The sequence below is a fragment of the Scyliorhinus torazame genome, chromosome 2 (genome assembly GCF_047496885.1).
Source record: "Scyliorhinus torazame isolate Kashiwa2021f chromosome 2, sScyTor2.1, whole genome shotgun sequence".
Taxonomy (NCBI): domain Eukaryota; kingdom Metazoa; phylum Chordata; class Chondrichthyes; order Carcharhiniformes; family Scyliorhinidae; genus Scyliorhinus; species Scyliorhinus torazame.
The window spans coordinates 199,569,588-199,596,930 of NC_092708.1; the positions used below are offsets into that span (position 1 = coordinate 199,569,588).

General features: G+C 51.7%; 1 protein-coding gene across 7 annotated transcripts in view; it reads right to left on the bottom strand.

Moving 5' to 3' along the window:
• The window catches only part of LOC140395077 (uncharacterized), a 659,825-nt gene that overhangs the window by 600,424 nt on the left and 32,058 nt on the right, over nucleotides 1-27,343 (bottom strand). For all 7 annotated transcript variants that reach the window (XM_072482474.1, XM_072482512.1, XM_072482492.1 and 4 more), the window contains exons 10-11: nucleotides 22,701-22,830; nucleotides 21,265-21,367 (exon numbers count right to left, since the gene is read on the bottom strand). In XM_072482474.1, the coding sequence (XP_072338575.1) occupies nucleotides 21,265-21,367; nucleotides 22,701-22,830 (233 nt within the window). The remainder of the gene's footprint in view (nucleotides 1-21,264; nucleotides 21,368-22,700; nucleotides 22,831-27,343) is intronic.

Consider the following 27,343-nt stretch of genomic DNA (forward strand, 5'->3'; position numbering starts at 1 on the left):
TTGACTATTGATTTGGGTACTCTAAATTATTATTTTTTTTAATCCATTCTCAATTCGGTGTCAATGCAGTCTCAATCTGTTCTCCATCATTTTCAATACAGGGCATCATCATACAATCATAGAATCCCTACAGTGCAGAAGGAGGCCATTTGGCCCATCAAATCCATACTGATCCTTCGAACGAGCACTCTGCCCATTTAGGAGTGTCCACCCCGCCCTATCCCTGTAATCCCAGTACCTGACCTGCGCATCCCTGGACATTAAGGGGCAATTTAGCATGGCAAATCCACCGAACTGCACATCTTTGGACTGTGAGGGGTGTTGTGGGAAAAAATTGTGTTTTACAATGTATACCGGAAAATTAACTATGTTGCAAAACTATGTTTGACCCTACTTTCTGTGCCTTCTACTGAGACAGTAGCTCTTTGTGCAAAACAGCAGTTGAAGTCAGATTGAGAAAGAAGGTTTTTAGACAAAAGGTACTCATTGGCTTAGATGCCTGTATAAGAGGCAATTTGTAGGAATAGATAGTGTATACATAATGCTTGTGATTTTGTAACCGAAGAATTACTAATATCAGAAAGGACACAAAATGGCTGTCAGCTGAGGTAGCCACATTCCTGAACAATCATTAGCTGGGTGTTATAACCTGCCTGCTTACCATTGGCTGGGGACTAATGACAATCCCACAATCCTGTGGGAGTATGAGCTTCCCCAATGAGGGGGGCGGAAAAATCATTAGCAGACACCCTGTATAAATAAAGCTGGCCAGTTTGGAACCAGCCAGGAAGAAGTGAGCAGCAAGCGAAGTTGCTGCTGCTGTTGTATATATATATGTTATTGTAAATAAATGTTATTTCTTTGTATCCTTAAAACTCGTGCTGGATTCTTCGTGGCACTCACAAAACTGGCGACGAGGGTTAAAGTGAATAGCTGTCTACACTGCTGAAGCCACCTCCCTGGATTTTTGTTGGATACAGGTTGGAAGTTGTTTTCTATTACACCATGCCTCTGTATGGACGTTTGGATGTTTTTGATGCTGCGCTGGAAAGCTGGAACCAGTACGCACAACGGATGCGTTACTATTTCTGGGCAAACGACATCACCGAAAACGAGCGGCAGGTGGTCATAGTAGGGCAGCATTTTACCCCAACCCCGTCCACGATAGTCCAACGTTACCGGTTTAAGACCACTGAGAGGACCCCAGGAGAATCCCTTGCCGATTTTCTATCCAGGCGACACAGGATTGCGGAGTACTGTGACTATGGTGAGACCTTGTCAGAAATGTTACGCGACCGTTTGGTTTGCGGTATTAACAATGCGGCCAACCAGAGAAAGTTGTTAGCTGAGATGGAGTTGGACACTGGCGCAGAGGTCTCCGTGATCGCCCAGAGGACATTCGACCGCATCAAGCAGGGTATACAGACCCTTACATTAACCGACACACAGGCCAGGTTGGCCACCTACACGGGGGAACCATTGGACATTGCAGGAACTACGATGACCCCTGTTGTTTATGGACGCCAGGAGGGGCGTTTCCCACTTATCGTGGTGCGCTGCCATGGGCCCAGCCTGTTGGTTCGTGACTGGTTGCGCCATTTGCGGTTGCAATGGCAGCACATCCTCCAAACAGTTTCTGGAGGGTTGACTGAGGTGCTAGGACGATATCCAGATGTATCCCAGCCCGGTTTGGGGAAAATAAAAGGGGCCGTAGCCCGTATCCAAGTTGAACCAGGAGCCACGGTGCGCTATTTCCGGGCACGCCCGGCCTTACGCCTTGCTCGAGAAGGTAGAAGGGGAGCTCACTCGTTTCGAGACTTTGGGTATTATCAGGCACGTCCGTTTCGCTGACTGTGCAGCACCAATTGTACCTGTAATGAAGCAAGATGCCACAGTTCGCTTGTGCGGTGACTATAAACTTACAATGAATACGGCTTCCCGACTCGACCGATATCCAATGCCTCGCATAGAGGATCTCTACGCGAAGCTTGCAGGCGGACTCTCGTTCACAAAATTAGATATGAATCATACCTACCTACAGTTGGAGCTGGACCCTGCCTCCCGACCATATGTAACGATTAATACACACCGAGGCCTGTATGAATATACACGTTTGCCCTTTGGAGTATCCTCTGCCTGCGCTATTTTTCAACGCGTTATGGAGGGCATTTTGAGAGGTTTACCGCGTGTCGCTGTCTACTTAGATGACGTTTTGATCACAGGGACGTCGGAGCAGGAACATTTGGAAAATCTGGAGGCTGCCCTTAGACGCTTTTCAGAGGCTGGAGTCCGTTTACGTCGCACAAAGTGCGTCTTTCAGGCGAAGGAAGTAGTCTACCTGGGTTATCGGGTGGACCGCGAAGGTTTGCACCCTGTCGCAGAGAAGGTGCACGCAATTCAACAGGCCCCTGCCCCGACTGACATTTCGCATCTTTGTTCTTTTCTCGGCCTCGTAAACTATTACGGGAAGTTCCTCCCCAATCTGGCAACTACGCTGGCCCCTTTGCACCTTCTGCTAAACAAGAATCACACCTGGGTTTGGGGGCAGCCGCAAGGAACCGCTTTCCGGCGGGTAAAACAACAATTGTCGTCGTCTGGGTTACTAACCTACTATGATCCTGGAAAGCCTTGGCTCCTCACATGTGATGCATCCCTGTATGGTATTGGGGCCGTCCTGTCCCACAAGATGGAGAACGGGGCAGAGCGACCGATAGCTTTCGCCTCCCGCACATTGACTGCAGCGGAAAAAAAAGTACGCGCAGATCGAGAAGGAGGGCCTGGCAGTGGTCTTCTGTGATGAAATGTTTCCACCAGTACGTGTATGGCCACCACTTCACTATCGTGACTGATCATAAGCCCCTGCTGGGACTTATCAGAGAGGATAAGCCAATACCGCCCATTGCTTCCGCACGGATCCAGCGCTGGGCTTTGTTGCTCACTGCATATGAGTATTCTCTGGAGCACAAACCAGGTACGCAGATAGCAAATGCCGACGCACTGAGCCGATTGCCTTTATCGACCGGCCCCATGTCGACCCCCACGACCGGTGAGGTGGTTGCAACCCTAAATCTTATGGACACCTGGCCTGTCACGGCATCACAGATCCGTGAGTGGACCCAGACGTAGCCAGTCCTGTCAAAGGTTCGGCACATAGTCCTGTATGGTGGGCAGCATAGACAGCTCCCAGGCGAGTTGCGGGCATTTTCCTCCAAGCTGTCAGAATTCAGCGTGGAAGACGCATCCTCTTGTGGGAGACACGTGTGATTGTCCCGGAAAAAGGGCAGGAGCTGATACTAACAGACTTGCACAATGGGCAACCAGGTGTGACCAAAATGAAAATGTTGGCCCGGAGTTATGTCTGGTGGCCAGGCCTCGACACCGACATTGAGAAGGTGGCCCAAAACTGCTCCATTTGCCAGGAGCATCAGAAGCTTCCGCCGGCCACGTCCCTACATCACTGGGAATGGCCAGGGTGGCCTTGGGCTCGCTTGCATGCGGATTTCGCCGGCCCTGTTCAAAGATCCATGTTCCTTCTATTAATCGATGCCCAGTCTAAATGGCTAGAGGTGCATAAGATGCAGGGGACAATGTCCTGCGCAACAATCGAGAAGATGCGTTTGTCTTTCAGTGCTCATGGGCTCCCCGAGGTGCTGGTCACGGATAACGGCAGTCCATTCACAAGTGAGGAGTTTGCGAGGTTCATGAAGATGAACGGCAAATGCCATATCCGCACTGCCCCTTACCACCCGGCTTCAAATGGGTTGGCGGAGCGCGCAGTGCAGACATTCAAACGAGGCCTAAAGAAGCAGTCTCCGGGTCAATGGACACGAGACAGGCTCGCTTTTTGTTTTCGAATAGGACCACCCCCCATGCGGTGACTGGGGTAGCTCCCGCAGAACTCCTAATGGGCAGGAGACTTCGCACCCGCCTTAGCATGGTTTTCCCAGACATTGGCGCAAACGTACGCCGCATACAAGAACGGCAGGGACAGGGTTTTTCTCGGCATAGGCCGATTCAGCAGTTTCCACCCGGTCACGCAGTGTTCGTTCGGAATTTTGCTGGTGCTGCCCAGTGGGTCCCTGGTGTAATCTTTCACCAAACGGGCCCTATATCTTACCAGGTGCATGCCCAGGGTCGTCTCCAGCCTAAACATGTAGACCACATTCGGTCCAGAAGACTATCCCTTCCAAAGATTCCCCGCCCCCGGAGCTCATTTCTACAGCCGCAGAGACCAGAGACAAGGGAAGGTAGTCCTCACAATCTTCCTCTGGTGCCTCACTCAAAGCCTGCGCAGGTCGTTACAGAACCGCGTGGAGATAGAGACGCCGAGATGACGGAGGCAGCAGACTCTGACTCTGAGATGGAGACACAGGACGCATCAGAGGGGGAATCCTTGGGCCCACGGTCCGTGGATGTACAACCGTTGCGCCGTTCATCACAGAAAACGCCGGTCTCCATCTCATTACACACCGCCCGATCCAGTGCCTCGTGCAAATGGTGTCCGGCCTGCAGCAAAACGAGTCCGAAGCCCTCCTTCACCAGGATCTTCAGTGGATTCCTTGGACGTTGGGGAGGAGGGATGTTATAACCTGCCTGCTTACCATTGGCTGGGGACTAATGCCAATCCCACAATCCTGTGGGAGCATGAGCTTCCCCAATGAGTGGGGCGGCGAAATCATTAGCAGACTCCCTGTATAAATAAAGCAGGCCAGTTTGGAACCAGCCAGGAAGGAGTGAGCAGCAAGCGAAGTTGCTGCTGCTGTTGTATATATATATGTTATTGTAAATAAATGTTATTTCTTTGTATCCTTAAAACTCGTGCTGGATTCTTCGGGAGCAAGTGACAGTTGGGACAGGATTATACAACATTAAAACAAGTTACAAACTGTATAAACAACCTCATTGAATGGGACCCTGACGTGGGTGTTTCTAGGGAGTATTTTAACAGCCACTGATAACAGCTCCACAAGACAACAAGCACAATGTATCAATAGCTCAAGGTCTCCAGATGCAGGCAGGAGACATAACTTTATGTTAGTTTTGAGTGACTTCTGCATGAAGTTAGAGGCTGGTAAGGCACCAACCCACTTTAACCATATATGGCCTAAACTGGGATACTGAGAAAATTGATTGACTGCATGTAATGAATTGTGACGCTAATAGAGTTGATTGATTGTATGTAAATGAGAATATGCAGCTACTTCTGCAGTTAAACTTTATATTAACTAAGTGCAACCCTAGCTCAAACAAGAAAGTGCGCTGACAAAGACTGCGGAGTCTAAGGCCTTTCTCCCAGAGCTCTGATATAATAAACTGCTTCTTTACTCATTCAAAGGTCTGCTTGTGAATATTTTCACCCAACAGGAGGAAACTGGAGTACGCGGACATGGGGAGAAAATGTAAACTCCACACCGACAGATATCCGAGGCCAGAATTGAACCGATGTCCCTGGAGCTGTGAGGCAGCAGTGCTAACCATTGTGCCACCGTGCCGCACAGCAATGCATGACTGGATCGCAGGTTGGCATCTGGTGGTGGTGGTGGAGGGGGTTATGGCGGTGGTGGTGATGGAGGGGTGTTGTGGTAGGGGTGTGAATGTGTGGGGCTGGTGTGGGGGGTGGGTTTTGAGTGGGGGTGGTGACACACGTGCCAATGGAAACCGCAACTCAGCAGGGTCTCACTTGCTGATCTGATGCCGACCTCCGCCTTGGTGACTGCCCTCTCTCTGGGCCCACAACCAGGTGCAGTGTCCGCTGATCCACTGCGGTGATGGGCCACATATCTGTCGATCCCCCTCCAGTTTTTACTCTCTCCCTAGCGCGGTGCGGAGACAGGGCAGGGTTACAGGTGTTTGGGATGGGTGTTAGTGCCAGTGCTGCCTACATATCCTGGCCGCCCTGAGGAATCCTGTCGTGTTTCTGCGCCACTATTGTCCAGTCCTGGCAGTGGGGCCCATGGCGTCTGTCATCTGCACCAAGGCCCGGTGTACAGCGGCGAGTGGCAACCTCCTTCCCACCCCAGGAGTACGCAGGGTAGCCTGCTGATACTTCACGACGTCCAGCAGGGTTTCGAGCTCAGCGTCCGTGAGCCGGGGTGCTGCTCTTCGTGCTGCCAGCCTGTTGGCTGGAATGAGTGTGTGTGGGGAGCGGAGTGCTAATATGCGGTTGCAGCCTTTCGAGTGTCAATCTCGATTCCGGTTTATCCAACACCGTTCCTCATTGGAATGGATCGTGTTTCACGTGACGTCGGTGCTAGCCCGTTAACGGCTGATGAATTGCTCAGGCTGAAGCGCCAATTTTGCTGTCGTAGAAGCCCACCGATTCTATGCCAGCATCAATACTATGGGCTGGATTCTCCGATTTTGAGGCTATGTCAGAAGCATGTGTCTAGTCGCAGCCACACTGTCATAATATACACCATGATGTGGAGATGCCGGCGTTGGACTGGGGTGAGCACAGTACAAAGTCTTACAACACCAGGTTAACGTCCAACAGGTGTGTTTCGATGTCAGTAGCTTTCGGAGCGCTGCTCCTTCCTCCGGTGAATGAAGAGGTAGGTTCCAGAAACATATATATAGACAAATTCAAAGATGCCAAACAATGCTAGGAATGCGAGCATTAGCAGGTGATTAAATCTTTACAGATCCAGAGATGGGGTAACCCCAGGTTAAAGAGGTGTGAATTGTATCAAGCCAGGACAGTTGGTAGGATTTTGCAGGCCAGGTGGTGGGGGATGAATGTAATGCGACATGAATCCCTGGTCCCGGTTGAGGCCGCACTCATGTGTGCGGAACTTGGCTATAAGTTTCTGCTCGGCGATTCTGCGTTGTTGCGCGACCTGAAGGCCGCCTTGGAGAATGCTTACCCGGAGATCAGAGGCTGAATGACCTTGACTGCTGATGTGTTCCCCGACTGGAAGGGAACATTCCTGCCTGGTGATTGTTGCGCGATGTCCGTTCATTCATTGTCGCAGCGTCTGCATGGTCTCGCCAATGTACCACGCTTCGGGACATCCTTTCCTGCAGCGTATGAGGTAGACAACGTTGGCCGAGTCGCACGAGTATGTACCGCGTACCTGGTGGGTGGTGTTCTCACGTGTAATAGTGGTATCCATGTCGATGATCTGGCACGTCTTGCAGAGATTGCCATGGCAAGGTTGTGTGGTGTCGTGGTCACTGTTCTGAAGACTGGGTAGTTTGCTGCAAACAATGGTTTGTTTGAGGTTGCGCGGTTGTTTGAAGGCAAGTAGTGGGGGTGTGGGGATGACCTTGGCAAGATGTTCATCGTCATCAATGACGTGTTGAAGGCTGTGAAGAAGATGACGTAGTTTCTCCGCTCCGGGGAAGTACTGGACGACGAAGGGTATTCTGTCGGTTGTGTCCCATGTTTGTCTTCTGAGGAGGTTGGTGCGGTTTTTCGCTGTGGCGCGTTGGAACTGTCGCTCGATGAGTCGAGTGCCATATCCCATTCGTACAAGGGCATATAATATACACCAGTATATCATGGTGCAGACACGCACTGATGGACATGCAGTGGGACCAATCAACATACACAACACTGCAGCCAATCACCAGTGAGAGCACACGCACTATAAAGACAGGGGGCATCAGAGTTCCCGCTCATTCGAGTAGCAGCTAGCTAGGAGCACAGAGCTCACAGCCTGCAACACAGACATTCACCATGTGCTGAGTGCATCAACTGGTTAGGACAAGGCAAAGGTCTTTAGTTAAAGCTAGTATCGTATTTACCCACAGTTCAAGTATGTTTAAATAGTTAACCTTTTAATAAAATAGTGTTGCACTACTTCAAGTGTTGGTGACCTGTATGTGATCCAGAACACCCAACACATCACGCACCACGTAGGCTTTACCTGCAGATACGGACGGAGGATTGCCAGGTCCGTGGCCGTGCATGCGTATGGTGGCGACCTCACGGCCTCTGCCAGCTGTGCTGTACAACACGGCGCCGGCCACGCGCGGACCCGACATGCCAGATAGTGCCCCCCTGTACTCCCCCTTGCCACCCTCGGACCACCCCCCACAGTCCCCCCAGCCCCCGCCGAAGCCCCCCGGCCAGTGTAACTGCTCGCCCCCCCCCCCCCCTACTGTGACAGCGCTGGATACAGTCTGCAGCCGCCAAGCGAGGTTGCCGAAACCTCAGACCACCAGTGATCCACGCCATCGGGAAGTCAGCCCATCAGAGGTGGAGCATCGGGGAGAGCCTTCAGGTGACGTCCTGAGGCCCTCCCAATGGCGTACTCAGCGATGATGTCATTTTGGAGGGGGCGGAGCAGGCGATTTCAGCGTTGGCAATCGGAGAATCCAGCCCTATGTCTCTGAAGCGGAGAAACCCACCCCTCGTGTTCCCCGGCACCTGACTCCGCGAGGCTATGACTGATATCTAACGTTAATTAGGATACTTAATGATGCTCCACGAGCTTCATGCCGCTAATGATTGTCGCACCAGTTGATTCGCTGGGACCACGCCCGGCAGCTGCCCGCTAACGAGAGAAGCAGCAGTTAAATCGATCCCACAGAGAAAACCCCAGAGAGCACACAGCGATACCACCACGCAGACCAGCTCATCGATTCCGAGATGCTAACCTGGCCAGGCTGATGGACCCGGTCAAGTCCAAACAGGATACCCTGTTACTCAGAGGCTCAGAGGGTTTGCCACAGGCCGCCTGGCAGCGACCGTCAGTTCAGGGATGGTCACTAGGAGGACCTTCACCCAGTGCTGCAAGATGCTCAACAACCTCCATCGGGCCGCACGGGTGAGTTAGCATTGGCTCCCTGGCACCGGTGCCGCCTGCTACCCCTCGGATAACCCCCCGACGACCTGCACCTGGCACTGCACCCGGCCTCCTCCAGCACAATACCATGATGCCACCACACCCTTGTAGCCACCATCACACCCCACCCATGCCCAGCTGTGATGCACCACCCCACCCGCAATGCATGCAGTGTGCGGTTCACGATGCCCCCTCTGTGTCCCCGCAGGAGAAGAGGGCCCACAACAGATGGGAAAAGGCTCAGACGGGCAGTGGGGTGCCGGTCCTGAATGTCCTCACCTGCTATGATAATGATAATCTTTATTATTGTCACAAGTAAGCTTACATTTTTTTAAAAATTTAGAATACCCAATTATTTTTTTCCAATTAAGGGGCAATTTAGTGTGGCCAATCCACCTAGCCTGCACATCTTTGGGTTGTGGGGGCGAAACCCATGCAGACACGGGGAGAATGTGCAAACTCCACATGGACAGTGACCCAAAGCCAGGATCGAACCTGGGACCTCGATGCCGTGAGGCAGCAGGGCTAACCCACTGCTCCATCGTGCTGCCCTAGGCTTACATTAACACTGCAATGTAGTTACTGTGAAAATCCCCTAGTCGCCACATTCCGGCGCCTGTTCGGGTGCACGGAGAGAGAATTCAGAATGTCCAAATGACCTAACAGCACGTCTTCCGGGACTGCGGGAGGAAACTCGGAGCACCCGGAGGAAACCCACGCAGACACGGGGAGAACGTACAGACTCTGCACAGACAGTGACCCAAGCTGGGAATAGAACCTGGGACACTGGCGCTGTGAAGCAACAGTGCTAAACGCTATGAGGACAAGCCCGGATGTCGTAGAGGTGGCTGAAGACAGATCGATCACTGACGTCGAGATTGGCCTATGCTGCCAAGTTGAGTATCCACCAGCTCCACCCAGATGACCTGTCACATGTATGTTGTTCATGCCAGGATGGGGATCCTGCCCTCCGACTGACCACATGTCCATTCTCTCGCAGGATCCACAACCATTGTCTCCTGCGCATCCAGGGTGGCTGCCCCCAAGCGGCTCATGAGGACACCTCGGAGGAAAGCTCTAAGGTCTGCTGGATCGCAGGACGTAGCTGAGCCCGAGTCAGATGTTGAGCCTCTGGACCAGGCTATCCCGGGGCTGAGGGAGTTGATAGGGTGCGGCCATGAGATTCAGAGAGGCATATCAACAACACTCAGCGGGTTCATAGCCGATCGGAGGAGTCAAAAGGCTACGCGTGCATGAGATTGCGACTGGCCGCGAGGCCAACATTGCTAGGGTGGCGACCGCAGTGGAAAGCCTGCAGCACGTCAGCCACATGAGTGGTGGCGTCCAAGGCATGGTTCAGTCAGTGCCTCGGCAGCATGTCCAGGTTGTTGGGGGACGTGCATTGTCAAGGAACTGTCGATCATGTCCCGGTCGCTGGGGGCCATATCCCAGTCTCAGGTGGATCTTGCCGGCGGCCTGCAGAGCATGTCGCAGTCTCAGGTGGGCATTGCCGAGGCGCTCCACAGCATGCCCTGGTGACTGAGGATTGTGTCCCAAATGCAGGTGGACATTGGCGGGGAACTGTAGAGCATGGTCCGCTCACATAGGGGCAACACTGAGGGCATAGCTCAGACAATGGGGAGCCACCATGGCTGGCAGAGCCAGATGACGCAGATGGATCTGGAGCTCAATCCGGCATCCCCTCCATCCCAAGGTGACCTCCAGAGCACCATGGGCACCAATTGGGAGGAGGGAGCGTTGAAGCCAACCTGGCGCCTCCCCACGGGGTGACGACGGCGGTCACCATCTCTCCCGAGTCCACCCCTCCTGAAAACGGCATGTCTCGGCAAGGCATGTGCCACCGCCAAGTTGTCAGAGGGTACCCGCCAGGGGCATTAAAGGCCACGGGACATGGTAAGCAGCAGGCTGCCCTCACCTCTTTTTTTTCCTTTTTAAAAAAATTTAGAGTACCCAATTAATGTTTTCCTATTAAGAGACAATTTAGCGTGGCCAATCCACCTACCCTGCACATCTTTGGGTTGTGGGGGCGAAACCCACGCAAACACGAGGAGAATGTGCAAACTCCACACAGACAGTGACCCAGAGTCGGGATCGAACCTGGGATCACGGTGCCGTGAGGCAGCAGTGCTACTCATTGCGCCACCGTGCTGCCCGCTGCCCTCATCGCTGATGTACATCCTGGGGAAACACCTAGATGCAGCAGTACAGCACGGAGGGCTAAGCAGATAGAGGACCACTGAGATAGTACTGAGGGGAGGGGTGGCGGCACATCAGGAGCGAGGGACAGTTGGGATATGATTTTTCAACATTAAAACACATTACAACATTAAAACATGTTACACTCGATACATGTGAAGCCTCTGTCATGTTATTTCGCACTGCAGCCAGCCTGTAACTCCTCCCTCAGCAGCCCTTCACTCTCACCAGGCCACAGCTCCCCAGACTCCCAGATACTAGACCTGGGCCACCACGCCAAGGCATGCCACATGCAGGTGATGGGTATGAACATGTTGTCTGCAGACATTCATAAGTCAAACTATGGTATCGATTGAGGAGCACCAGAATTCAGCTCACAGAGGGTTATCATCGCCGACTTGCCTTGTATATTGACCCGCTGGCAGTGCCTACACAGGCCCATCACCCTGGAATGATGTAACGCAAATCCTGGGAGGGTGGAACGGGGTGATTGGGGGAGGGGAGGAGTGGGTAATGGGTGGGTGTGGGAATGATCAGTGGGGAAGGGGGGGGGGGGGGGGAAATGGGACAGAACGGTGGGTGGGGAGGGGAGAGATGACTGACGAAGCCTCTTCCTATGAGAAGCAGGCGAGGATGAGGGCCTCCCTGGCCTTCAGGGCATGCTGGACCCTTGCTGCCGCCTCCTGTCCTCCATCCTCCGGCTGGTCCCGCGGGTACTCCCTGGGCTCATCTTCTAGCCCTTCCTGCTCCGGCTCCTCCTCGTCCTCCTCAGTGGAGGTGGGCCTCCTCCACCTACAGCACGCCACGCCGCTGCGTCAGGTTGTGGAGGACACAAAGCGGAAAACTCTCTGGAGGGTGTACCGCAGGGCACCCAGAGCAGGCGAGGCATCGGAACCGCATTTGGAGCAGTCCGATGCACCACTCAATGACAGCCCAGGTGGCCAGGTGGGCCTTGCTATGTTGGGTATCCTCATTGGTCTCCAACCCCTGTACTGGCGTCATTAGCCAGGTTCTAAGCGGGTACTCCTTATCTCCCAAGAGCCAAATTGTCACCCTCTGTGGGGTCCCTCAAAGATGCCGGGGATCCCGACTGTCCCAGGATGTAACTGTTGTGCACGTTCCCAAGAAGCGTGCACACACATGCGTGGTTTTGAGGTGGTGTTCACACACAAGTTGGATGTTCAGGGAGTGGTACCCCTTCATGTTGATGAAGGTGCTCCCGCACCGCCCGGTGCACACAAGGTGACAAGTGTGCCATCAATTACCCACTGGACCCGAGGCATCCCAGCGATGGCAGAGAATCCTGCTACCCGGGCATCTGATGGGCCTGGTCCAGTCAAACTTTATATCATCAGCTGTCGGGGCAAACGGCGCATCCGTGACTTCACGGATGCATTCATGAGCTGTTGGTTGGAAAATCATAGAATCATAGAATTTATAGTGCAGAAAATGCCACACAAGTCCCTGCTCAAGCCCTGGAATGAATCTGAGGCGTAAATGTTCAGGGCTGAGGTGACCTCAGAGTCACAGACTAACACCACGGACTCTCGTCGGTTGTGGCAAGGCTTAAACAACATAACTGGTTACAAAGCAAAGCCTAGTAGAGTCTCTGGCAGCAGCGCATCCCTCCCCAATGAACTTCATGCTCATTTCGAGTAGGAAACCATCAAACCGTTGTCAACTGCTCCAGCAGCCTCGGACATACCCATACCCACCGCCACAGTTTCCGAAGTCAGATCAGCCTTATTGAAAGTGATCCCTCAGAAAACAATGGGTCCAGACAGAGTCCCTGGTCATGCATTCTGATCCTGTGTGGACCAACTCGCGGACATCTTCAACCTCTCCCTACTCCATTCTGAAGCTCCCACCTGCTTCAAGCAGACCACCATCATACCGGTGCCAAAAGGGAACCAGGAAACCTGCCTCAATGACTACCGTCCGGTGGCCTTGATATCTATCATTATGAAGTGCTTCGATAGGTTGGTCATGAAACACATCAACTCCAAACTTCAAGACAGCCTTAATCCACTGCAATTCGCATACCCCCACAACTGGTCCACAGCAGATGCCATCTCCCCAGCCCTATATTCATCCCTGGAGCATCTCGACAACAAGGATTCCTACGTCAGACTCCTATTCATTGACTACAGCTCCACCTTCAACACCATGACCCCAGCCAAGTTCATTTAAAAACTCCAAAACCTAGTACTTGGCTCCTCCCCTTGCAACTGGATCCTCTACTTCCTGACCCATAGACCTCAATCAGTAAGAATAAACAACAACACCTCTTTCATGATGGTCCTCAATACCAGGGCACCGCAAGGCAGCATAATTAGCCCCCTATACACCTATACACACACGACTGTGGCAAAAGTTGGCTTCAACTTTATCTACACATTTGCTGATGACACAACGGTAGTGGGTCGGATCTCGAACAACAATGAGTCAGAGTACAGGAGAGAGATAGAGAACGTAGTGGTGTGGTGTAATGATAACAATCTCTCTATCAGCATCAGCAAAACTTCAACAAAAAAAAAATTTACAGTACCCAATTCATTTTTTCCAATTAAGGGCCAATTTTAGCGTGGCCAATCCACCTAGCCTGCACAACTTTGGGTTGTGGGGGCGAAACTCACTCAAACACGGGGAGAATGTGGAAACTCCACACAGACAGTGACCCAGAGTCAGGATCGAACCTGGGACCTCGGCACCGTGAGGCAGCAGGGCTAACCCACTGTGCCACCTTGCCGCCCCAGCATCAGCAAAACGTAGGAGCAGGTCATTGAGTTCAGGAAGCAAAGTATCATACATACCTCTGCATTAATGGTGCCAAGGTGGAGATGGTGGACAGTTTCAAATTCCAAGGTGTGCATATCACCAACAATCTGTCCTGGTCCACCCATGTTGCCACGATGACAAAAAAGTACAACAGCGCCTATACTCCCTCAGGAAATTAAGGAAATTCAGCATGCCCACATTGACTCTTACCAACTTTTACAGATGCACCATAGAAAGCATCCTATCTGGCTGCATCACAGCCTGGTATGGCAATTGCTTGGTCCAAGACTGTGAAAAACTACAGAGTCGTGAACACAGCCCAGTCCATCATGTGAACCCGCCTCTGTGATGATCGGTAAACTATAATCTGTATATAATGAGTAATTCATCATCATTGTAAATTCTATGATCTATGATCTGCATGTGTATTCTAAGTTATATGTTTTACTGTTGTAGTTCTACCATCCGATCAGCAGGTGGGGCGAGTACGGAGTCCCAGGACTGGGATGCACCATGTGTTCCAGCAGAAGGTATTTGTTAGGAACAGTCGCAGATTAGAGTAGGTCTATTGTATCTTAATGTAAGTTAGTGATAGACGTTTATTTCCAACTGTATTCATCTTAGACATTTTAGTTATTCGTTAATGTAGTGTTAGTAATAAGTAGCTTTGTTTATAAAGCAAAGTCTAATGTGTCATGATATTCAAACACACACATCATGATAGACACACCAACAGACAAATCAGAACACACAACACCACAACCAATGACAGAAAGATATAAAAGCACAGACACAACCCCTGGTGGTCAGTAAGAGCGGCAGAGGAGAACCAGGACACAGCTATAGCCGGGGACACTCAGGGAGACAGCACGTGCAGAGTATCCAGAACGAACTGTATTATAAGAGTTATAATAAAATAGAGTTGTACCACATACAACTGTGTTGGCTCATCTGTGCACCAGAGCACCCAACACCACATGGTACAGGAGTGGATCGATACCTGCCGGCATACATCCAGTGTACAGAGACAACCAGCAGTGCCCAGGCATAATGCAGGAGCTCCCGGTTCCGCAGGCGCTCCAGTGCGACGGCGACCTCCACGAAAACTGGCGGCGATTCCGGCAAATGTTCGAGTTGTTCCTGGCGGCAGCTGAGCTCCAAGACCTGGATGATAAGGAAAAAATTGAATTTCTCCTCATCGTCGCCGGTGCAAGGGCAAGAGCAATGTTCAGAAGGTTCAGGTTCTTCAGGAGGCAGCAAAGGCACGATTACCAGGCAGTCATGGGCAAATTCGCCAAGTACTGTGAAGAATACGCAATCCAATGGGGACTTAAAGGTAAGACAAGCTGCAGTACTCACCTCGTGGCTGGGATCCCGGAGCCCGAGGTCCGGGGCCTGAGGGAAGGCTGGGTCGAGGTCGGCGGCCATCTTGCTAAAGGTATAACGCTAGCACAGTTGCGCGAGAAGTGCGCAGAACCGGAAGTTTCGTTTGCGCATGCGCAATATGGTGCGCATCCGCAGTTAAGAAAATGGCCATCGGTAAAGGAACAGCGATCTGAGCATGCGCAGTCGCTTCCTACGTGCTACATACCGAGCGTCAGGATGTCAGAGGCCCAAGACTGGATCAATTTAAAAAGGAAACGTCCCAAATCAAAAAAACAAAAATCTGTTAAAGCTGTAAAACAACCTTCCCTCACCTGGAATGACAGCGCAGTGCCGCAAATTGACCCAGGAGATGAATTTTACCTCCGAAGAACCCTCCGACAAGCAATTACCTACGCACAAGCCGATGATTCCGACCTTGAATACTTTGATGACGATTTTTACAGTGTTTCCGGACCTCGCGAGCCCAATGATAGCTCCGTGGTCCTATATGACTATGACTCGGACGAACCTTTCGTGTTGCACATTGGCGGCCCCCATACTGAATCCGACGCAGATGCGGATTCATTTTTCGGATTTGAGGATCTTCAACCCAGCAGATATGACGTTCCAACTTATCAGTACCGGATGATGCTGCAGCCTGACACTACCAGACAGGGAGCGGTGCAAGCACACGGAGAGTGCCCTGCTGCCACACAGAGCGTGGTCCACGTCCCGCTCAACGTTCCCGACTCTATGAAAGAAGACATGCAAGACTCCAGAGTGCAGTCCTCGCATGAACCAGAAGTGACTCCAGTGTCACAAGCTTCCACAGCAAGCTCGTGGACAGCCTCCACGATAGAAGTAACGCAAGACTCCAGAGCGCAGTCCTTGCACGAACAAGAAGTGACTCCAGTGTCACAAGTCTCCACAGAGAGCTCGTGGACAGCCTCCACGATAGAAGCAACGCAAGACTCCAGAGCGCAGTCCTTGCACGAACAAGAAGTGACTCCAGTGTCACAAGCCTCCACAGAGAGCTTGTGGACGGACTCCACGATGGAAGGAACGCAAGACTCCAGAGCGCAGTCCTTGCAGGAACAAGACCATGAGGGTCTAGCAACCTCTCCTGACCAACCAGCGGCAGACGATGCAAGTCTGCCATGCTCCCGTGAACAGCAAGAAGGCTATAACAGCCTACCATGCTCCACTACACAGCAGCATGACCATGACGGTCTCTCATGCTACAATAAAGGGCACAGCGCTGAAGACTGTTCAAGCCCAACTGAAGACAAGCCAAAGGAATCGCCTCGTCCAAGCCCGAAGAAAAAAGGTTTATGCGCTGACCTTCAGGATCATTGTAGCCGAACAGAGATTAATAATGCAGCACGGCCACAGAAGGATGCTGAGGATTTGCTAACGAAATTAATTGTATGTTTAACTTGCAAGGAGCAGACTGAGAATTGCCAGTGTTTTAGTACGGATCGAAAAAATGGACAAGACATTGATCCTCAGGTAATGGAAATAACACAACCTGACTCATATCTACAGCAGGGACAAATGTCTCCCTTCAACACAATGCCGCAAAATCCCAACTTCGGAGACCAGCAGTTAGTCAGTAATGACTCTTCAAACCTGGAGGGGAACATTAATTGCATTGAACCTATACACACTCCACTGATTATTGAGCAGAACATTGGAGCAAGAAACCTGAGGACACCGACATTGAGTAGCCAGATAACGAATTTAACACCCACAGCAGTTTCAAGTGAACCAAGTGTGCTTTCCACTAATGATGAAGATGCAGATAAGGTCGAACCGATTATCCATTGTACCACACTAACCCCAGTGCTCAAGCAGTTATGTATGGGGAGTATAATGTGGGCAATTGAGAACAGTAAAAAAGAGACTGTGACCATGCCAGTCCCAGCAAAATCAGACCCAGAGACCATGAAGGCATGTACATCAAACAAAGTTACATATGAGGTACCTGAGAAGAAAAGTGAAACGGAATGTTCTTTGGAAAATGGTACAATGTCGATAGAAACAGTGGATACTATATTTGAGACCATACATATGGGAGAATTTGGGGGTAATAAACAAGGTTCTGCAATGTCTGGGGGAAGATTTAAAGTTCCAAAGAAGAAAAGCCCAAATGAAGGACAATGGCAAGACAATGACAGTCCACCGACATGGTGTGCACCACCAGATGAAAACTCTGACAATTTACCCAACCCTAGTGAACAGCAAGCTGCTAATGACGATCTATCCACGGGATGTGAGACGAGTGAATACAGCATCCCACTTCCCATGCAAAAGGTGCAAGGTGACAGACCTCGCCTAGTGCGTACCAAGGCACTCAACGATCACGGTGGGACCACTGACGACTGCGGTGGCGGCGCACCGCTTCCACCCTCGATGGCTCGAGCCTCTCCACTGGTTGGTGCATTCCTGCATGTTCCGACTCCAGAAGTGCAGCTTCAGGGAATCTCGGCTGCCTCCAGTGAACCTGTTGGGACTCCGGACGGGGGGCATCGACGGAAGGCAGACCGGACTCCAGATGGGGAGCAGCCAAGCGCCGACTCTGATCTGCGCACGCCAGACCTTGCTCCGGACGGGCGGTGTCGCGGCCTCGGTGATGGCACGCTCAGGGTGACGGCAGATGCCACGGCGACAGGGAATGGATCGCGTGGCAGTCCCACTGGGTCGGCAGTGGCAACCAGCACCGGCGGTCCAAGATGGACACACCAATTCGCGCCATCGCCAGACGTTGATGCGAGCAACAATTCTCTCTCCAAGGCGACATGCTTCGACGTTTCTCTGCGGAGTCGCCCTTCCGGCACAGCAGAAGGCCGGAACCAGCGTACACGGTCTTGGCCAACTTCCACATCTGGCACCGTCATCGCCTTGCATGATATTAGTGATGGTGCTACTTCGATGGCAACGACCCATCGGCTACAAGATGCCGTCCACCACAAACATAAAAAGAAAACAGACTCCACCTTGTTCCTGGCATGCAGGGCGGATGGATTGGTGCGTAGGCGCAATCAGCGGGCTTTGTGCCGCCTTCCACGCTCGCAACTGCACCGTACGCACACGCCGGATCCTCCACTGGTTCCCAAGGATGACTTCGTGGAGATGCCACGGATCATGCCCCTTCCATCGCCACCAGAACCAAACCACAGCCAGGGCACCACTAACAAAGATGTTGAATGTTATATTTGCAAGAATGAAAAAAAAAAACAAGCACTGCATGAAGTACAACAAATGGTAAAGTAGAGACTTCGGCAACAGCATCACCTCCAACAGTCCAAGGTGAACCAGTGTGACCCCAAATCTCCACAGCTGAACCGGCTTGAGGACCAGCCCATTCTTGAGGCGGTCACCCATTAGACTGGACTTATAACGCTGTTAATACGTTCAAAAAGTCAAACACTTCTGTATTATAACCTGTTGTTGTTTATTGTTCCAGATATCGTCTGACCGGACCAATGTTCAAGTTTTTTTTTTCTCTCGCATCCAAGTTTTGTTATGGTACAACCTTGTTAGTGTGACGCACCCGACATCGCCCCATGTAAATAGTTACGTCATAAACACACGCTGTACACAACACAAACGCACACTCTTAGATGCACTCACGACACAATTGTATTTATAACCACGTAGGCACTTGTCTTTGTAAAAAAGGGGGATGTCATGATATTCAAACACACACATCATGATAGACACACCAACAGACAAATCAGAACACACAACACCACAACCAATGACAGAAAGATATAAAAGCACAGACACAACCCCTGGTGGTCAGTAAGAGCGGCAGAGGAGAACCAGGACACAGCTATAGCCGGGGACACTCAGGGAGACAGCACGTGCAGAGTATCCAGAACGAACTGTATTATAAGAGTTATAATAAAATAGAGTTGTACCACATACAACTGTGTTGGCTCATCTGTGCACCAGAGCACCCAACACCACATAATGTTCTTTGTTCATATCAGCCCAGTCAAAGAACATTACAGCCTCCCATCCATTGACTCTGTCTACACCTCCCGCTGCCTTGGGAAAGCGGGCAGCATAATCAAAGACCCCTCCCACCCGGCTTACTCACACTTCCAACTTCTTCCATCGGGCAGGAGATACAAAAGTCTGAGAACACGCACTAACAGATTCAAAAACAGCTTCTTCCCCGCTGTTACCAGACTCCTAATCAACCCTCTTATGGACTGATCTGATCTCTTCACACATTTTCTCTATGGAGTTGTACAACACTCCCTATGCTTCACCTGCTGCCTGTGTCTGTGTATTTGCATTGTGTATTTATGTATGTCCTGTGTTTTTTTGTCACGTATGGAATGATCTGTATGGACTGTATGCAGAACACTACTTTTCATTGTACCTCGGTACACGTGACAGTAAAACAATTCAAATAAAGCCTTGAAGGCCACCGGGAGTGGGTGTACTCCTCCTCCAGTTATGGCTTCCACACTGGTACCTCGGATCCCGCAAGTATTCCCCACCCTCACATCCCCTGCCATCCCTCAGGGTGCCATCCAATACGCCCTACACATGCATCCCTGGCCGCAGCAGGGTCCCTGGGCATCAGACCCTAGACCCTGTTTCCCAGACACCTGCTGGAAATATGACCTGAACCGGGCACTGGTTCCCCCGCAGTCCACACACCCACCATCTGGTCGCAGGGATGTCCCCAGTGCTGAGGCCCAGATCTTGGATGCTCCAATGTTGGCTGCTGCCTCTGTGGTGTTGATGCCTTTGGAGTTCAGGACAAGTGTCCTACTTCACAGCCAGATTTCAAGGCTCGGCAGTAACAACCGCCTGCATCATGCCACATGTACTTGAGAGCTGTGAAGTGGTCATATTACTAGAATTGCCAATTCCCCTTCAGCAATAGCCTTCAGATGTGCGGCCAGCGGCCTCCACTGTCAGGTGGAGTTAAAGGTCCTTCACCATATTACACAGACGGTGCTCTGTCATGGCAGTGTTCAATGGGGCAGACAGGCAGCAGCATTATGGGTATACATGATCCAAAGGATGACATGATGGACCATGGGAGCTGAACCCCCTTGCTCCCTCCGAAATATGGCGGCCCACCCCACCCGAACGAGACTGTCCCTCTGGGAACTCCCCCCCCCCCTTCCGCAACGAGATTTGGGACAGCGGGCCGCGGTGCCCCCAGGCTGACTGCTCGATTTCGAAGATGGCTATTCCTGGGATCCCCACAATAGCCATTACGTTAGCCCACGTTTTTAAAATAAGCGTACTAAACACGTCGACCTAACCGCTTGCGTGGTTAGATCATGGGAAGATGTTCGACAGGGATGCCTTCCCGTTAATGGGATGGAGATTGGTTTTAATTGGTTTCTCATCACGCCGCAGCGGGATCCGGATTTCACGAACGGGAGTGGACCGGTTAGATCAGAAACTGATCGGCACCGGCTTGGCTCCCGATTTCAGACTCTCCCACTTTCTCACCAGCCCGCTTATTTTCGATCCCGGTGCAACACAGCTGGTAGATTGCACCTCCATTCTCAATCCGTGTCAATTCGTTCTCAATCCGGTCTCAATCCATTCTCAATCTCGATTCAATCCAGTTCCAAATGGTAACAGGCCGCAGCAGAGAAAAATAATTGAACCTTTTAAAAATATGCCTGTAATTGAATGTGCATCTGACCGATTGTGTAGGGAAGGAGATGGCGAGAAGAATAGGGGAGAGAAAAAGAGGAAAGGAGCAAGAGAAAGAGAGGAAGGTAGATGGGAGGAGAGGAAGGTATGGAGAGGGAGGAAGAGGAAGGTTTGAAGGTGGAGAGGGTGTCAAGAAAGACAGGAGAGGAAGGAAGGACAAAGGAAGAGGGCAAGGGAGGAAAAGGGCAAAGAGAGAAATGGGGTGAAGTGAGCAGGTGAGAAGGAATGGAGACGAAAGAGGAGCCAACAGTTTTCTACTGAAGATTTTATCAGTAGGTAAGCGATGCTGATTGAAATGCTAACTGACCTCTGAACCCTACATTAAGCTTTCAGTTTACATTGCTTAGTATCTGCCGAATGCTTCCAATCTTTTCTATATTACAATGGTCACATGTCAAGAGGGCTGCTCATACTGTACCAATGATTTCTATTTCAGGATGAGTTATTCCAGAGCTGCTTGTAGGTTCTGGCTGTGCCTTGGGGGATGTGCTTCGTTCCCCTGGACCAGCCCAGACTGCTCCCTGTGAAATTAAGGACAGTTGTTAAGAGTCACAAGGACACTGGATTTTCACAGTTCCACTGAAGAAAATTGAAACCTGATGACTGATCTCACTTATGTTATTTTGTCCTGTTATATTCTGGACTTCAATCTAATCTTCCAGTTTGCCCAAGGAGCATTCTCTCTCCATTCTCAGCCTCAGCTTTACACTGCCTTGAATGTTTCAACCCCTACCTCGTTCAGACAGAATTTGGCCAGTTCGATCTGCAAATCCCCTTTCCCCATCGGCAGAGCTCGCTGTTGTACTGCTAAGACATTACAGCTCTTAGCTACAATGTCTTTGTAGTTAAAATGGGAAGCCAACACCCCACATTTATGCCTGATTCCTGCTGATCATGGTGAAGAACTGTTTCACCGTTACAACCAACAGGCCTCTTGGCAGTGAGGGCCAATGGGGCACCAACTAAATTTGAGGCCAGCGGGAGGGGTGACGAGTTGTGGCCAACAGGCATCACCCACCCCCACACTGCCCTAACTGTTATCATCTCTGGATCCCATTCCACTGGAACATGGGGGCACCTGTCAACGTCTGGTGTCGGAGAGCACCACCCCAACAGACCCCTGATGACCCAAACAGATGAGTCTTCACTCTCGATCTAACAGCCTTTTCTCTCCATCTCCAATATTCTGATAACTACAATAGCGACTTGCATTTATATAGCACCGTAGGGAAACATCCTGAGGTGTTTCACATGAATGCAATCAACAAACCAGACATGTCATTAAATAATTTGGTGACTTTTCTTCAGGTTGCTGGCAGCAGTATCCTCAACATTAATCCTTAATTCCCAGAGAGCACCCTGCCTAGCATCCTTCATAAACCCACTCCTCTGCCTACCCGGGTAACCCCATAACCCCACCTAACATTTAGACACTAACGGGTAATTTAGCATGGCCAATCCACCTAACCTGCACATCTCAGTGGGAGGAAACGGGAGAACCCGGAGGAAACCCACGCAGACATGGGAAGAAAGTGTAAACTCCACGCAGACAGTCACCCGAGGCCGGAATTGAAGCTGGGTCCCTGGCACTGTGAGGCAGCAGTGCTAACCACTGTGCCACCGTGCTGCCCCTCCTCCATGACACCTCTATTTTGCTGACAGAACCAACGTAATTTCGGACCACCCTGCATCCCTCGCTAGCCTGAAATGGTTAAAATCGGGGTTTATGCATAACTAGCAAACAAGGATCACCTTCACTCCAATGTGGCTGTGGAGGCATTTGATCGCTCTTATGAGCAGCCTTTGAGTTAACACACTCTGTTTCCCCCAAATCCCTGAGAATGTGCATCTCACCTTCATCTTCCTTTCTGACCTCAGCATTTTTCTAGATTTCCCCACTTTCCTTAGAATCAGCTGTTCCAAGAATTCGATTCGCTGTTCTTCCGTCTTCCTCTCGTTATACTCAAACCTCAGTTGATCCAATCTGAAAATGGAAGATTGGACAGGCTCACACTCTCAAACTGACTAACATCTCAGGAGGAGGTCACTTTGATAAGACACAGAAAGCAGGTTACTTTGTGCTTGTATCTGAGCTGAAGTCTAACCTTTAGTCAGCCCCTCCCCCTGATAAGACAACATATAATAATAATCTTTATTATTGTCACAAGTAGGCTTACATTAACACTGCAATGAAGTTACTGTGAGAATACCCTACTCACCACACTCCAGCGCCTGTTCAGCTACACAGAGGGAGAATTCAGAATGTCCAATAAACCTAACAGCACATCTTTCGGGACTTGTGGGAGGAAACCGGAGCACCCGGAGGAAACCCACGCAGACATGGGGAGAACGTGCAGACTCCACACAGACAAGTGTCCCAAGTGGGAATCGGACTTGGGAACCTGGCGTTGTGAAGCAACAGTGCTAACCACTGTGCGACCGTGCCGCCAATATTTTGACAATGGACAGCAATGAGAACGGGCCAATGGGGAATGTTTCTGCATCGTAGCCAAGAATCCAAGAGCAATCAGCAATCCAGCTGCAAATTGTGTTCATTTTGAAAAGTGTTTATTTTTCCCTCAAGTTGCTGTCCAAATTTATTTGAATACCACTAAACCCAGAGGGCGGGATTCCCCCTCTTCTGGTGCAGTGCATCCCCGCCTGCAGCGGGATCATTCGTTTGTGGCCACCCGCAAGCCGTTGGGAAATTCGCGAACGTGAGTGCGCTGCCGGCGAGGCAGAGGATCCCAATGATAGAGAATCCCACCCAGAATCTGTCACAGACCGATGCAAACGGGTAGTGGTTTAGATTGTGATTTTGAAAAAAATTGACAAATAATCTTTGATTATATTTGAGTGGAAACGTAATGCTGTTTTATTAATAGTTACAAATGGGTTGAACACAAGAAATAATCAGTGTTTAGCACAGCCCTGCGTATAATCCAATTTTATATACCTAAAAACAACGTTGGAAAACTGTACAAAACCATTTAATAGTTATATTGGGGAGGCACTGTGTGCTGCCTCACAGCACCGAGGTCACAGGTTCGATCCCGGCTCTGGCTCACTGTCCGTGTGGAGTTTACACATTCTCCCCATGTTTGTGTGGGTTTCGTCCCCACAACCCAAAAGATGTGCAGGGTAGGTGGATTGGCAACAGTAAATTGACCCTTAAATGGTAAAAAAAGAATTGGGTACTCTAAATTTATTTTCAAAAACTTATATTGGTGGACAGTCGTCTGTTTGTCAGGAAATTAGAATTAAATAAGGGGGCTGGATTATCCATTTCTGAGGTTAAGTGTTGAAGCCGGCGCAGATTTTGTGGACTTCCACAACAGCAAAACTGGCGCCATACCTGGACCGATTCCGCTACTGTTAACGGGCTAGCACTGACGCCACATGGAACACAATCGATTTCAATGAGAAAAGATGCCGGATTTGCCAGTTTTGCAATTGACACACAGGAGGCTGACAAGCTGCAGCCGCATATACACACTTCGCACACACCATCCCAGCCAACAGGATGGCAGCAAGACGCGCAGCACCACGCTTTACAGACACCAAGCTGGAGACCCTCCTGGATGCGGTGGAGGATAGGCGAGCCACCCTGTACCCCAGTCCAGGAAGCAGGCTATCATCCGTCGTCATTCATTGTGCCTGGGCACAGGTTTCAGAGACGGTCAGCACCATGGGCAACACTGTCTGGAGCGGCCAGCAGTGCCGAAAAAAATTGCACGACCTCCTCAGGGTGGCAGGGTGAGTAGGCAGCTCTGTGCCCCTGGCACTGACCCCGTTGAACACACCCGTAACCACCCCCCAACCCGAAGGGTGGCTGAACACTCACCCTGCACCACATGCCGATACCCATACCGGCTGGCATGGCCAGGTGCGCTGGCCCGAGGCCACCAGCTACCCACCCCCTATGCTGCATGCATTGGACTGTCTAATACTGTCGTTTTCTGTTACCCTCCCGCCAGGAGAAGGCCTCCTATAACCGCCGGGAGAGGAGAGAAAACTGAAAGGGGACCGCCAGACCTGTGGGCATGGCAGACCAGCAGGCTCTGGACGTGGTCGGCAGCCCAGAGGAAAGGGAGGTCGCCGGGGTGCAGTTCGGCAGTGGGGGACGAAGTGAGACCCTGCTGAGTGGTGGTTCCCAGTGACACATGTGTCAACACCCTCTGCAACACTACATGCACACCACCCCCACCCAACACCCCCCCCACCCCCCCCCCCCCAAACACCCCTCCCACCGAACATCCCCCCCCCCCCCCCCCCACCCAACCCCATTGGGAATTCTGAATTCTGCCTCTGTGTACCCGATCAGGCTCCGGAGTGTGCCGATGAGGGGATTTTTAAGTAACGTTATTGCAGTGTTAATGTAAGCCTACTTGTGATTATTATTACAATCATGCGTCTTGTCTTGTATCTTTCAAAACCTGCTGAAGGTGGGGCGGGTCTTTCTGGTGTCCCCCGCCCCTAGCCAGTGGCACAGCCGGAGAGCCCCCCCCCCCCACCCGAGCCAAGCACTGACAAGGAGAGCAGCTTGGATGGCAGCCCTCGACCCGAGGCACTGCACACCCTGGAGCTCGGGTCTGAGGATGACACAGATTTCCCGTCACAGCTGTCGCCTACACCCTCCACCATCCCAGAAACACTCACCTTGGTTGGCCACCTTAGTGAAGAGACTCCTGGGACACGATCTGGTGCGCACCACACAGCTTGTTCCAGTACAGCAGGTGAAGGTAAAAACATTTGAGGTGAAGGAGTGCCGGAGGGGGGGCTGACCCCAGGAACAAGCTGCGGTCCGAGTTTTGGGCTTCTGGAACAGACAGACACATTGATTGTGGAGATGCAGTTGCAGAGCCAGGGACAGCCTGAAGGGTTGTCGGCGAGCATCCAGTACCTGCAGGAGTAGTTGGAGGGGTCCAACCGCATGCAGCAGCAGGAGGTGGTGCCGACCATGCATGCCACCCAGGCCAACACCGCAGTGGAGGCATTGGGGGTGATGGTTTTTGCTATGGATCAGCATGTAAAGGCATGGCGCATTCTATACAGGCACTGGCCGAGGCCCAGGACTGGGTTGCCGTCTCACAGGCAGCCATGAGCGAGAGCCACCTGGAAATCGCAGCAGCGTTCCTGAGCATTGCCCAGTCGCAGCAGGCCATAGCTGGGAACGGCGGCGGCATTGCCCAGACGCTGGCTGATGTGTGCCCTATTATATATTTTCTTTATTCCCTTTTCGTCCCATGTACTTAATGATCTGTTGAGCTGCTCGCAGAAAAATACTTTTCACTGTACCTCGGTACACGTGACAATAGACAAACCCAATCCAATCCAATTCAGAGGCTAAGGAACAAATCCGTATATATTCATTCACATTAAACATCTGTTCACACCTTTGCCACCTGCTTCGGTGCTCTGTCAGATGGGTGTGAGGGTAGGGCTGGGTTGGCCACAGAGGTGGTGCGGGGAGGGAGGGAATGGGCAGATGTTGTGGGTGGCCTGGCCAGGAATGGGGGGGGTTGTGTGGGGGTGGGATGCAGTGTCCGTGCCCCTGGCCAGCGTTCCCTCACCCACCCCTACCCCACCAGTCGCTGAACCTGGAGGTGATCAGAGCGCCCCGTGCCCATCAGCCCTGCGCACAAGTCATGTGGCCTCCCGTGCCTGCCTGGGCCACATGTCCTGCCCATCCTCCCCCTACCCCGCATCCTCCTAGTCGGACGAGGCCTGGTGTTATTCCTCCTTCTCTAGCACATCGCTCCTCTGCTGCGCAATGTTGTGGAGGACGCAGCAGGCCACCACAGTGCAGGCGACCCTCCCAGCATCATACTGGAGAAGCCCTCCAGAGCGGTCCAGGCACTTAAACCGCATCTTCAGGAGGCTGAAGCACAGCTCAATCACTCTTATGGTTGCTGCATGGGCGTCGTTGTAGCGGGTCTCCACGTTGGTCTGTGGCCTCCGGATAGGTGTCATTAGCCATGACTTCAATGGATAACCCCTGTCGCCCAAGAGCCAACCCCCCAGCTGGTGGGGGTATGCTCGAACAAGTCAGGAATCGTCGAGTGTGCCAGGATGAAGGCGTTGTGCACACTGCCTGGGTATCGGGCTCAGACGTGTATGATGGTCACATATCCTGGTGAGCTCGATCCACATTGAAATGGATGTATTGAGCTGCCTGGGCATATAGAGCTTCAGTGGATGCAAGGATGCACCTGTGCACCGAGGTCTGTGAGATCCCATCAAGTCCCCACTTGGCACCTGAAAGGACCCTGTGGCATAGATTTTCAGGGCGACCGTCACCTTGACGGCCACTGGGAGTGGGTGTCCTCCCCCATACCCCCGTGATGCCAGGTGTGCCATCATCTGGCAGATATGTCGCATTGTCTCCCTGTTCAGCCAGCGTCTTCGATGGCATGTCCGGGCCGGCAGGTCCTCGAATGACAGGCGCTGCCGGTACACAAGAGGCCTCATGCAGCGCTTTCTTGGCACCTCCTCCT